This window comes from Arvicola amphibius, chromosome 1 (assembly GCF_903992535.2).
Source record: "Arvicola amphibius chromosome 1, mArvAmp1.2, whole genome shotgun sequence".
NCBI lineage: Eukaryota > Metazoa > Chordata > Mammalia > Rodentia > Cricetidae > Arvicola > Arvicola amphibius.
In genome coordinates, this window is record NC_052047.1 from 120,147,930 (window position 1) to 120,162,499 (window position 14,570).

The 14,570-nt window shown below is 39.1% G+C and overlaps 1 protein-coding gene across 3 annotated transcripts in view; it reads right to left on the reverse strand.

Annotated features, from left to right (window-relative positions):
* The window catches only part of Smg1 (SMG1 nonsense mediated mRNA decay associated PI3K related kinase), a 101,288-nt gene that overhangs the window by 74,450 nt on the left and 12,268 nt on the right, over positions 1 to 14,570 (reverse strand). Inside the window, exons 1-4 of one of the 3 annotated variants that reach the window (XM_038321691.2) lie at positions 11,558 to 11,658; positions 4,963 to 5,020; positions 1,378 to 1,541; positions 535 to 690 (exon numbers count right to left, since the gene is read on the reverse strand). In XM_038321691.2, the coding sequence (XP_038177619.1) occupies positions 535 to 690; positions 1,378 to 1,541; positions 4,963 to 4,976 (334 nt within the window). In that variant the 5' untranslated portion in view covers positions 4,977 to 5,020; positions 11,558 to 11,658. Of the gene's footprint in view, positions 1 to 534; positions 691 to 1,377; positions 1,542 to 4,962; positions 5,021 to 11,557; positions 11,659 to 14,570 lie in introns of those variants that run through there. The other 2 variants (XM_038321682.2, XM_038321673.2) reach the window with 2 other exon arrangements.

Below are 14,570 nucleotides of genomic sequence, written 5' to 3' on the forward strand. Positions count from 1 at the left end.
CCATTTATATCAGAAACCTCAACTTTGTACACTGCTTTATCAATAAAATTTTACTACCCTTTAATAAAAGAAATACACATTATTTTTTAGGTTTTAGGGTTTTGTTTAGTCTGTTTTGAGGCAGGGTTTCTATATTATATAGCTCTGGCTGTCCTGGAATTCACTATGTAGACCAGGCTGGACTTGAACTCAGAGCTACACCTGCCTCTACCTCCCAAGTGCTGGGATTAAAGGGATGTACCACTACACCTGGGTGGAATACACATTATCTTTACTACCCTGAATGATTAAACATAAAGTGCAGTTATATTTAACTTTACGAAAAGGTCCAATCTGTATATAGGACTTACCATATCTACTACCAATTCAGAAACCCTTTAACATCTTACTCAAACTTGTAACATTTTTTATAAGCTGGCAATTCAGGGGAAATAGTATAAAATGCAGCCACCTGTATGCCTTACAACTTACAACTTACAACTGCACTCATGACCATGAGAAGTGAATGTGGTCAACACTGGTTTCAAGTCTTACCCTGTGATTTCCTCATGTCTTTGGTGGCTAACGCACGACTGCCATGCTGAACACTGGTAAACTCAGGGCTGGTCACATTGTTAACCCTCAGCTCTTGCCCCAACGACTTCCGACCATAAGTATTTTCCCCAGATCCTCCATTGACACTGTAGCCACCTGAAAAAAAAGTAAATGTTTACATTATCTTAACAGGGTCTTTTTTTTCACTCCCTCAACTAACAGTTCAGGATCTTACCCAATTACATACAGCCTAGGCTTTTCCCCTATCTTCCCTATGCTACTCGACTCCAAACCATTTTGATTCTTTCATTGGAATTAAAAAGAGAAACAAAAGTTAAATTCAGGCAGATTTTACATTCTGCTTAAGCACATTTTGGATGAATAAACAAGAGATAGTAGCCTGGGGAACCTCAAGTGTTACAAGTGGACAATACATTTAAACTATATGGTGACGTATATCTTTGATCTCAGCACTGGGGAGGCAGAGGCAGGCGGATCTCTGTGAGTTTTGAGGCCAGTCTGGACTACAGAGTGAGTTCCAGGACAGCCAAACATACATAGAGAAACCCCGTCTTGAAAAACCTAAATAAATAAATAAATGTAAAATGGACAAACTTTTGAAGTTTTCAAAAATACTGTATCTGATACCTATCTTTTCAATACATTAGAAAACGAATAGAGAGAAGGAGGGGGGAGAGAGAAAGTGACAGAGACCGACAGATAACTGGCAGAGGGAGAGAAGCCCATCTAAAACATTAACATGCTCCAGCAATAGAAAATAAATCTATCTATCTATCTATCTATCTATCTATCTATCTGTATGTATGTATGTAGCATTTATACCCTTTTCGTCATTCTGTATGTCGACATGGCCTCTGGTATCATCGTGCCTTTGCCGAGACACCACAGCTGAATTTGAAGGTTGCAGTCCATAAGAGGAAGAAACACCCCTATCTCTGGAAGAGGAGTATTTTAAAGTATCTGGGTCGGCTGATGCACTATCAGTTCTGGGGGGGAAAAAAGAGAAGAAAAAAAAAAGAAAAATTAATATTAGAGGTTTGAGCAAATATATTAATAGCCTAAGCTACACAGCGTCTCTCCCCTCTAACATTTATGTTCAGTCACAACTCTATCAAACACTCCACTGTATAGTAAGTCTTTCAACTAGGAAGAAACTGCCAACAGATTGCCTGCTGTTCATGCTCTCCTACTGAAGAGCCACCTGGATTACAGTGAACAACTCATGTTAATTTGCTCATTTAGTTAATTTACTTTTTTAGAGAAGAGTATGCATGCAGATGTATGCACATGTGTGGAGACTACAAATCTAGGTCAAGCTCTGCTTTGCTGGGACCTCAGGTACATCAATAAATTAAACTGGCTGGAAAGGGGAGGAAAAACTGCCTATCCCTGTTTTTCCTCAGCTGGTATTACAAACACAGCTACTACACCTAGTTTTTTTTATATGGGTGCTGGGGGTTCAATTCAAGCATTTTATGGACTGGGCCATCTCCCCAGCCCCAGGAGTTTACTGTCAGCATATCAAAGAGACTGGAATTCCCAAATTCCTTGTAAAGTTAGTACCTCATGGCAATGTCTACTGAACTCTCTCAACTTAGTCCTCTAATATCTGGCAAGAAAATACACACTGGTATTTGAAAAGCAAGTAGGCTATAAGAACATATCAACTAAAAGGAAGATCGTGCTTATGCTTGGCTATATTTTAATGCCTTACTGAAAAGAATGTCAATTAAACTTAGTTGAAAAGGATTAAAGTTAAATATTACATTTAACTATTTATTACAAGTGTCTCTCTCAGTAGGTGTATGTGTATATGTCCCACAAGTACCACAGCAAACATATAAAAGTTAGAAATGACCATTTGTGGCAGTCAGTTCTCACCTTCCACCATGCAGCTCCTAAGGACGGAACTGAGGTATCAGGCCTGGCAACAAGAGCACTTACACAATAAGTCTACTCACCAGCCCAGCAAACAAAATTAAGAGAAAAGGCAAAGTCTCAGAATTCCAGTCATGCTGAATCTGAAGGCTGGGGCCAGTAATGTAAATACTGTCAGAATAATACCTGACAAACAAGTAGTGAAGCACAAGACAAAAGCAGTATCTTATCCTACTACCAGCTCCAATTAGCACTATGCCTCAATGTCCTCAGTGAAATAAAAAAAAAAACAAAGCAAGCTACAAGACTTTTATGAATCTTATTCTTCTAGTTATCAATCATAAACTGTTAAGGAAATAAAATATCCTATTTTAGCATATGTTATTTTCTTGATTTTCCCCTGAGAAAAAAGAAATTCATTAAAAAAATAATAACAGTCATGAATGAATAGCAGCAATTTCTATATTCATTACAAATGTCTTCTGAGCTAGACTGGTGATGAAGATCTTCAATCTCAGCTACTCAGAGGTTGAAATCACAAGTTCAAAGCCAACCCTACGGCATTTTAGTGACATCCTGCCTCATAAAAATCTGATGGGTAGGGAAGGGCAGTTTAGAGCTCCTTGCGTACTACAAACAAGGTTCTACGTTTAGTACTCAGTTAACAGAACAAACTACCCAAATTCATGATCATTTCAGAAAGCCTTAGGCCATTGACAAAAATAGAATGAGCCTGTGTTCCTCTCTTATATGAGAAAAGGCAGCAGGATTTTTGCACACATGTTCCTTTTTTACTTTATTAATCCTGTTCCTGCCCCACCAACTGGACATCTTGGTCTATACTTTCTGCAATTCCTGATGATACAGAAAGCAGAACAGGTCCAATTAAACCTGAAACCATAACCAGAAAATCTGAGTCAATGCCATAACCTAACAACCTAAAACTGCTAAGGGTGAAATGTCTTCTTAAAGCATGCAGTTTGTGCCCTTACAGATAAAGCCAATTCTTCTAATGCAGAGAAATAAAATCCATGAAATAAAATACCTTGGGGGGAATAGTACTATTAAATGTGCACCTATAATCAACAAATGCATTATAATTGTTTCAAAAAAATACTGAAGGAAAGGAGTTTATGGGCTTCCATGCGGGGGGGGGGGGGAATAGGAGTAGGAGAGCTTTCACCTAATTCAACCTGAAAAAAAAATAACTTAGTAAATGCACAAATCAGATAAGCACATGACTAAGTCTAATATGCAAAACTCACCTACTGATGTTTACACATGCTGGCATTTCCGATTATTAAGCTCACATGTTGCCCAAACTATACTAACTGTACCACTTTCTAGTGAAAAAGCAGTAACATGAGACTCAGATCATGCAAGTTAAAAACATCTGGGCTGGGCTGGAGAGATGGCTCATTGGTTAAGAGCACTGCCTGCTTGTCTAAAGGTTCTGAGTTCAATTCTCAGCAACCACAGCCCCAGTGCAGTAAAGACACACAGTTCTTTGGTTTCCAGGCCTTTGTTTCTCTGTATAAAATGCAGATTGATACCTATCTAACATACAAGGCTGTTGTGAGGCTCACGAAAGGAAAAGAATACTTAACAAAAACATAGCTTGCATGGTACATTGAGAGTTATTATGGCCATAACTCAAAATGAACTCTAGTTTTCCAATCTAAAAGCATATAAACAGTCCATGAGCATATAAACGTAATCAAAAGTTTTTACACTAACTGTAAAGCAGCTTATGTTCATCAACAAAGAAATTAAGCAGTTTATTGCTATCAACAAGTTTCTAACTAACTAGGTTCATCTGATTTCACATTATGTTTACAAAACCATGAGTGATTTCCTAATTCATTAGAAACACAGGTTTTTAACTCCCAAGAGTTATGAACACTGAAATTTTTTCATCACAAAATTAGGTTTGAAAAAATGTAATAACAATTCAGTAGGCCAGAACCACTGCATCAGAGCCGTATCAAATGTTCTCCGGGTCAGGCACTTGGAATGCAAACTTGTATTTCCAGCCAGCATTAAATACATGTATTTTGAAGCAAAATGCACAAAATAGCTGAGCATTTATATGAAACAGCTACTTTTACAGTATCTAAACTGCTTATGTCTCAGAACTATGTTAGGTTGTTAGCACCAACAAGATAAGACCACCCCAGCCCAAAAAATAAACTGTTAAGAACAGAAGTAAGCACTATAGATGAAGCAAAGCACAAAACAGAAACTACAGATTTCAACTCCAGGAGGCAGGCATCAGTGTTAAGCAAGCTAGTTAGAAAGGCTGAAAGAGCTATCTACTAGAATTAGTGTTTCAATTTAGTGGAAAAAGAAAATTTATCTGTTAAACTAAGAATCCTAGTAAGGATCCAAAAATACTTCCACAGTCCCTTTAATACTCTAAAAATGTGGAGAGGAAAAAAAGAAGAAATGCATAAATTTCCCCAAAATGATCCAACTGAAGTTAAGCCTGATGTACATGCCACATGAGAGGTAAGTTTCTAAAGCTCATACCTCAAAAATCGCATACTGTGTAATGTGGAGCCTTTGTGGTGTTTTGCATCAAGTCAATCTGTAAGACAGCAGTTACAGTATTAGTGAAGACAGCGGGTTAAAACATTTGTTCAAACATGAAACAAATCTCACTCATGAGTTAAGTGCTTTTTCTTTAACTATGGCCACTGTAGGTTCAAATACTGAAGCAAAAATCACGATGGAAAGCCACTCTGACTTTGAGGACAAAAAGTCTTTAAGTGGCAATCAAAAAAAAAAAAAAAAGTGAGTACATAAGAGAATTTAAATGTTAACCGTAACATACAAATCCCATGTGAATACAGTTATTTTATTTACCTATACTCAAAATCGAGAAAATGTAATAAATCTAGGAGGTTATTCACTTCAGGTGACTCTAATCTTCAGCTCTCATACATCTGCCACTGGTTAAAGGGCAGTATCTCCTGGATGGATAGTCTTGTGGTCGGGCACCTATAAGCACTACATAGAACAACTCCCCTTCCCCCAAAAATCCACCTCTAGAAAGTATGATATTGGGAAAATTTCCTATGAAGAAGCATTTCCATAAATACCCTAAAATGACTTGATGCAAACAACACACCTAGTGGTGTCGCTGGAAAAAATCACTTTAAGCTGTTTTAAACCTGGACTGAAGAGATTTCACCCCCATAGTTAGACCTAATTCGTAATGGGTATAAACCAGGAAATGAGATTTGCCCTTAAGGCAATGACGTAAGAACAATGCAACAATGCTACTCAAAAAGCAGCTACGTGAGATGACAGAGCTCTCATATTGCTTAAAAATGATGTATGTACCTTTTAAACTTAAACCCAGTACTATTCCCATAATGTTTCTTACAGTTTCTTTTTATTGCTGTGATCCAAACAACCTGGGTAAGAAAGGGGTTATTTCATCTTACAACTCTCAGATCACATTCCATCACTGAGAGAAGTCAGGATAAGAACCCAAGGCAAGAACTGAAATAGAAACCATGACTATTTCCCATGGCTTCCTCAACCTCCAATTTAACAGCTTAGACAATCAGGACCACCTGCCCAGGGGTGGCACTGCCCACAGCGAGCTGAGTCCTTAAAGAAAATGTCCTACAGGTCAATCTGATGTGAGCATTTTCTCAATTGAGATTCCCTCTTCCCAAATGACTTTAGCTTGTGTCAATTTGACCAAATACTAACCAGGGCAGTCTTACTCACCTGAATTCAAACATGCTTTCATGAAGAAGAAGAAAGGACAAAAAGTCTGGGGCTTCAAGACTATCACTTTCACAATAGAAATAATGGTCCTAAGAGCAAGTCTAGGAATGAAAGATTTATTTGGGGGACTCAGATACTTTTTATTTTTATTCTACATGTATGAACGTTTAGCTTGCATATATCAATGTACACCCCATGCATACCAGGTGCCTGCAGAAGTCAGAAGAGGGTGTAAGATTCCCTGGAACTGGAGTTATACAGACGGCTGTGAGCCGCCATGTAAGTGCTGGGAATCAAACATGGGGTCCTCTGCAAGAGGACATGGGGTACTCTTCACCGCTTAGCCATCTCTCCAGCCCCTTCAGAGATTTATTTATACGATTTTGCATCAATTTTGCAATATTAAAAATGTAGTTAATACAATTTCTTGGTAAATGTTCCTTAGCTATCTAAGGATTAAGCGACTATAATACCAAATTTTAATTATTTAAAGTTCTGTTACCTATTTTATTATAAATCAAACTAAACTGTAGGCTTATGAAAAACAAAATTTACCAAAGGTGAAACTACAAAGATTTTCACCTTACCCAAAAGAAGTCGTGGCTTTTAGCTGTGGATTCTAGGCAGTAATCTCTAAAATCCTAGAATGTCATGCCTAGGAAGGCTCTTTTTTGTTTACCTGGGGACTCTGTAGAACAGTGTGACATACAGTAGAACCTTTGAGATACATAAATCAAACTCCAAAGGGCCGGAAACTAAAATAGTTATGTAAACAATTAGCTACAGAGCCTCAATAAAAACTCTCACAAACACAGGAGCAAGCATCCTGGTTGGGTACTGTTAAACATAGATACCAACAGGAAGTCACACCATCTGTAATTCTTCAAGAAAAGAACAATTGCAAGCTCCATGCCTGGAACCTTTCTGGACTCCCTCTGTCCTAAATATCCTTTGCTATTGTTAATATGAACACTTCGGTGGCAATATATTACAAGCCTGATATAAGAACTTCATTTGCAATTAGCATTAGAACTAAGGTTGGTATTAGAGACTATACTCCCTCTATCTGTACCTACATTAAAAAAAAAATCACTAAATATACTCTCACCCAAAAAATTCACAAAACTCTTCTAAAAACTTTTATTTTTTTACTAAAACACAATGTTATTTCAAAATTATAAATAAATCTGCATTAATTCTGCAATATTAAAAATGTAGTTAATACAATTTCTTGGCAAAAGTATAATTTTAGTAGCATCTTTACCAAATGTAGTGTGACTTTCAAGGAACTTCAAATACCCTATCTGTTGACCTCTAGTCCTATTAAACAGAAGGTGCAAACAAAGGTAATCACTTCAGAGGAAATTATTTTAGATTTGAACCTTTGTTTCATGAGAATAACTTCTTCAGAGAAAAGCCTAGTGAACTCCCTCCCATCAGTTCAGACTCCTTTAAGCTGCTGTATTCTATAAAAAGACCTTCGACGCTACTCCAGTTTACAGTACATTCACTCTATGAGCTAACACCATGAGCTCCTACGAAGAGCAGCAAACCTAAAGGTTCAAATATGAAATGCCCCAACGCGATCATGCTTTGTCCCCAGCTTGTAGACCTAATTTGAGATTACAGAGCCTTTAGAGAACAATGGTTCTCAGCATGTGGGCCACAACCCCTTTGGGGTCGAACAGCAGCCCTTTTGCTGGGGTTATATAAAACCATTGGGAAACACCGATATCTACATCCCAGATCTAAACAGTAGCAAAATTACAGTTATGAAGTAGCAATGAAATAATTTTATGGGGCTGGAGAGATGGCTCAGCGGTTAAGAGCACTGGCTGCTCTTCCAAAGGTTCTGAGTTCAATTCCCAGCAACCACATGGTGGCTCACAACCATCTGTAATGAGGTCTGGTGTCCTCTTCCGGCGTGCAGGCATACATGTAGGCAGAATATTGTATACGTAATAAATAAATAAATAAATAAATAAATAAAATATTTAAAAAAAAAAGAAATAATTTTATGGTTGGGGTCACAACAAGAAGAACTGTATTAAGGGTCTCAGTATTAGGGAGGTTGAAAAATCACTTCTTCAGAAGGTGGAACCTCACTAGAGGAAGTGATCACTGAAGGCAGGTCCTTGGGAATATGTTATCCCTGGCTCCTTCCTGTCACACTCTCTACTTTGGCCACCATGCCTATTCTACTATGATGGGCTGAGACATTCTGAAACCATGGACAAAAGTAAATCCTTCTTCCCTTGAGCTGCTTTTGTCAAGTACTTTATCACAGCAGCAAGTAAAGAAACATCTTCCATCGCATTTCATCTTTACCACAACCTCATTAATTCCATTATATAGGTAGGATAACTGAGATTCCCTAACTGACACAAAAGTTCTCAGTTTTACTAATAACTACAAACTTTCTCCCCATAAATCCAAATTCACCTCCATCTGCACATATAGCCTTTTCCCATCGTCATTAGACAACAAGTAAAGCTCCTCCCTAGAGAAGTCATCTGGACCCTGAGTTTCACCTGTCTCCCAAGCACCTTTACCTTCTGTAGACCACACAGAGACTCTCCCACTTCACCACTGTTCATTACATCACCTGCAAAAGCACTCCAACAACACTCCTGTACAAATAACTGAACTCCTTTCCTTTTAAAAATCTAGTCAGGCACACACATAAAATCCTGGCTCCCAGGAGGTAGAGGCAAGAGGATCAAGAACTGAAGGACAGTCTCAGCTACACAGCAATTTGGAGACCAGACTGAGCCACATGACACCCTGTCTTGTACACCCCTTCCCAATAAAATTGTCCAGAATCTTCACAGACAAGTCCCTCAAAACTTCACCTTTAGCTCCATTTACTTTTCTACCGAAACCTTCACCCGACCTTCAGCACATCACCCACCTATTTCTGCCCAGTAAGAGCTGCCTTTTAATGCACTTTTCTTTTCTTTTTTTTCTTTTTTAAAGATTTATTTATGTATATAACATTCTCATATTCATATATGCTCGCACGCCAGAAGAGGGCGCCAGATCTCATTACAGATGGTTGTGAACCACCATGTGGTTGCTAGGAATTGAACTCAGGACCTCTGAAAGAGCAGCCAGTGCTCTTAACCACTGAGCCATTTCTCCAGCCCTGCACTTTTTTTTCCTTTTCTTTTCCTTTCTCCCCTACACCCCTCATCCTTCCTCTCACCCCTAAAGACAGGATCTTTCTGCAGAAAACAAAGACAGTAACGTGATGTGGGATTTCCCTCTGTATGCTGTGAATACAACTGGTTAATTAATAAAGAAACTGTCTTGGGCCTGTGCGGGGGTGGGGTGGGGGGAATAGAGGTAGGTGGGGAAAACTAGCTGAATGCTGGGAGAAGGGAAGTGGAGTCAGAGAAAAGCCATGTAAGTCCTGCTGGAGCTGGACAGAACTTTTTACCCGGAGCCACTGCAACATGGCAATACACAGATTAATAGAAATGGGTTAAATTAACATGTAAGATTTAGCCAATAAGAAGCTAAAGCTAATGGGCCAAGCAGTGTTTTAAATAATATAGTTTCTGTGGGATTATTTTGGTTCTGGGGGGCCGGAACTGGGGGCGGAACTAACTAGCGGCCTCCTTGATACAGTGCCCTGTCTGCACTCAATCCTACACCTCCTTCAACTCTTCTGAGATTTTCAGACACTTCCTCAAATAGAATCTCCTTCCAATACAGCTAAATTTTCTTCCTAAGCGTGAAGTTTTCTAATTTAACATCTCTTGCTAAAATATAGTAAACACAAGTAAACAGTCTCTCTTTTTATTTAAAAAAAAAAAAAAGAGTAAACACAAAGGAAAAATCTCCATCAAGCCTACATGCCTCTCTACCACATATTCTGCTCCCTACAAACAAACAAACAAAAAACCCTCAATGTTCTAACATCTCAAACACAAGTGACTGACTCCTCTTACCGGTATCCTCATAGAATAAGGATCATATTCTTCAGGTGTTTTATGACCAAAGGCACTATTTGATCTGTGAGATTATGTATCTCACCTCCAAAACTCATTTTCACCCCCATCTCATTAATGCACAAAAATAATTTGAAGCCACAAAACTAACGTTACTCCCACCGGGCAGTGGTGGCTCATGCCTTTAATTAATCCCAGGACTTGAGAGACAGAAGCAGGCAGAACTCTTCCAGGCCCTGTCTAGGAGAAAAAAAACAAAACAAAACAAAAAAAGCCTAACAGTGGTAACATATGCCTTTAATCCCACCCAGCACTTGGAAGGCAAAAGTAGGCAGATCACTGGGAGTTCGAGGCCAGCATGAGTTCCCAATCAGGACTGTAACACAGAGAAACCCTGTCTCGTAAAAATAAAAATAAAAAACAAACAAAAATAACCCTAATGTCACACCCTCAGTCCTTCTCATCCACTACTCATTCCTTTCAAATTGTATCTCAAGTTTTAACTTTTCTTCGGTGTCTAAAGAGAATTTAGTCCCTGCCTAAACAGCTTTGGCCATAGCCCTTGCTCCCTCACTCAGTCTTTCCCTTTATCTTCCCAAGCCTCGTTCGACTTTCCTTTGTCAAATTTCAGATAACCAAGTCTCATTAGGAGCCACCACTATTTGTGCACTTCTGAAGGCCTAATGATTCTTCCCTCTGCTCTTACTGACTGTACAAAGAGAACATAAACACCAAAAGGGACGAGGCCTATTAGGTTATTACTTTGCCTGGATAGCATTAAAAAAAAAAAAACTGTTGATTAAATTATGTCACTGGAGTGTTTTATTCAACTTTGCAATTCAGCTGCAACCTAAACTTCCTCCCCAAGCCCTTCCAGTAAAATCAACAACACTTCTGGCCTGAGGATATAACTCAGTAATAAAGCACTTCACACAGAATGCATCTTCACACAGAATGCATAAGAACCTGGATTCAAAACCGAGCTGAGAGATGGTTCAGCGGCTAAGAGCACTGCCTGCGCGTCCAGAGGTTCCGAGTTCGATTCCCAGCTGCGAAACAGCGGCTTTCGGCCGTCTGTCCTGAGTTCCTGCTCCCTCTTGTGGTGTTAATGGGGAAAAAAAAAACCTGGGTTCAGTCCCCAAATCCCAAACAAAATGGGGAAATAAGAATATCAACATTTTCTTGGACCATTTACTACAAAAAGCGCTGAGACTAAAGATCATAAAAGAGGCTGGAGATGACTCAGTGAATACTGGCACTTGCAGTCAAGCCTGAAGACCTGAGCTCAATAACTGACCTCAGAAGCACATGACAGAAGAAGAAAACCAACTCCTACAAATTGTCTTCTAACCTCCAGGTGCATACCCCCAAGAGCACGCAAGCACTCACACACATCTTTAAAAAGATTACAAAAGACAGTTCCAATTCACCTAAGAATTCGCAATCTAGATAGGCATGGTGGCACATGCCTTTAGTTCCAGCACTCAGAAAGCAGAAGCAGGTGTCTAATTTCCAGGCCTGCTAGAGCTACATAGAGAGACCCTGTTTTAAAAAATAAATAAAATAAAACCTTAAAAAAAAGCCTACTTAAATTGTTTGCATAATCTGAATGTTGTGGTGGTTTAAATAAGAAAGGCCCCCATAGGCTCATATTTGAATGCTTAGTCACCTAGTCACCAGGGAGTAGAACTGTTAAAAGGATTAGAAGGATTAGGAAGGATGGCCTAGTTGGAGTGGGTGTGGCCTTGTTGGAAGAAGTGAATCACTGGGTGTAGCCTATGAAGTTTCAAAAGCCCATACCAAATTCACTCTCTGCCTGTGGGTCAGGATGTAGCTCTCAACTATTTTTCTAGTTAGTACTATGCCTTCCTATATGCCACCATGTTCCTCACCATGATAATAGACTAAAGTTCTGAAAGTGTAATCAAGTCTTCCATTAAATACTTTTTCTAATAAGAGTTGCCTTGGTCATGATGTCTCTTCATAGCAATAGAACAGTAACTAAGAGTATAAAAGTGCTCTGTAGGGGCTGGAGAGATGGCTCAGAGGTTAAGAGCATTGCCTGCTCTTCCAAAGGTCCTGAGTTAAATTCCCGGCAACCACATGGTGGCTCACAACCATCTGTAATAAGGTCTGGTGCCCTCTTCTGGCCTGCAGGCATACACGCAAACAGAATATTGTATACATAATAAATAAATATTTTTTTTAAAAAGTGCTCTGTAATTTCAGAAGAAATCCCAACATTAGCTCCTCCTTCAAAGTCTCCCACACTCAATGAAGCAGTTAGCTATAGGCTGGTTTCATTGTTCACTTGAAATGTTACCACTGACGGGAGGAGGCACTACCTTAAACCACACATTCTTCCAGAAAGGAGAGTAAATGCAGTAGTTGCTACATGGAAAAAAGAGGGCACTGCATGAATGTGGTACACAGACACACATGCAAGCAAAACACCCATACACATAAAATAATTTCTAAAAAATAACCAAAAAAAAAAAAAAAAAAAAAAAGGAAAACCTGATGAACTGAGTTCAATGCCCCTCTTAGGACACACTTAGTAAAGGAAAAGCAGCACCTCCCACTGATCCTCATATACTTACTGTAGTACACACACAAACAAAACAAACATTTTTAAATAAAAAATGTCTGATGAATCTCAGAAGGCATAATGTCATAAATCAACTATAAAGGAAAGACACAAAATAATCACACTATTCTACCACAGGAATACTCATTAACTCAGAGAGTCTGCCCAGCACTTTACTAAAACCCAGGCAGCAGCAACAGAGCCAAGACACAGCCCCAGCTGTGCTCAGCAGGCGTCAGAATTACTGACATATATTTAGCTTAAATTTAAGGAAGGTAGAAAACAACTTAAAACCACCTACTAAGTTATTTCAAACCTACAAAGTCTACAAACTCCATTTTTATTATATTTTATACCTAACACATTTAATCACATTTAGTTAAAAATAGCCGGGCAGTAGTGGTGCACGCCTTTAATCTCAGCACTCGGGAGGCAGAGGCAGGCGGATCTCTGTGAGTTCAAGTCCAGCCTGGTCTACAAGAGCTAGTTCCAGGACAGGCTCCAAAGCTACAGAGAAACCCTGTCTTGAAAAACCAAAATAGGGGGCTGGAGAGATGGCTTAGAGGTTAAGAGCACTGATTGTTCTTCCAGAGGTCCTGTATAGGCTGTATAGATCCTGCTGGCCTGGAAATGCATTTGTAGAATATACTAACCTGGAATTATGCCTGCCTCTGCCTCCCGAGTGCTGGGATTAAAGGCATGTGCCACCTCAATTGACTGACATTGGAATTTTGAGATCAGAGTTGTTTTTTCTACTTTTTGTGAATATGTACTAAGTCTGGTGTCCATAGATATATAATAATAGACTGAGGGGGCTGGAGAGATGGCTCAAAGGTTAAGAGCATTGCTTGCTCTTCCAGAGGTCCTGAGTTCAATTCTCAGCAACCACATGGTGGCTCACAACCATCTGTAATGAGGTCTGGTGCCCTCTTCTGGCCTACAGACATACATGCAGACAGAATATTATATACACAATAAATAAATATTTTTTAAAAATACATAAAAAGAGCGAGCAAGCTTATTCTCCGTGGCTTATATTTTCAACTAGTCAGTTCTTTTGTTTTGTTTTGCTTATTGTTATTTCTGAGATAGTGTCTCACCATGTAGCTCTTGGCTGGCCTGAACTCCCTATGCAGAATAGGTCAGGCTAGAAATCATACAGATTTGACCTCCTCTGTATACTGAGTATTAAGACTAAAAGCTTGTGCCACCATGCCCAGTACTTGGTACCAAGTTCTTAGAGTTGCCTGTGGATAAAACCTGAGGAATCATGCATACTAAGCCAATATGCCACTCATCTCCATCCTTTTACTCTCTTATTCTGAGATAGGGTCTCATTAAGTTGCCCAGACAGGCCTTGAACCTTCCATCCTTCTACCTCAGCCTCCAGTGTACATGAAATGGCAGGCCTCTGTCAACTACAGAGGATTTTTAAATGGACCAGAAGAATGGGGAAGAAAGGGAAGTTCCTGGTCAAAGAATACAAACTCTCAAATGGAAAAAATGTTTCCAGATAATCTGCCGTAACAGAATGACTACTGACAGAAACAATGTGCTTTGTACTTCGAAATACTCCAAAGAGTACATTTCAAAAATAGGTATGTGGATGCAAACCTGTAATACCATTAAGTAGGAAGCTAAGGCTGGAAGATTCCAGATTTGAAGTCAGCCAAAAGCTACACAGTGAGAACCCAACATCCAAAAATAATAAAACCATGAAAAAATAAAAACAAAACAAAGTACATTTTAAATAGCTCTCCTCCCATCCAAAAAAAAGTTAAAATTGGCTTGATTTAATCCATCAACATTATATGCACTGTGTACATTTATCTAAACTTCAGTTTGTACCCAATACA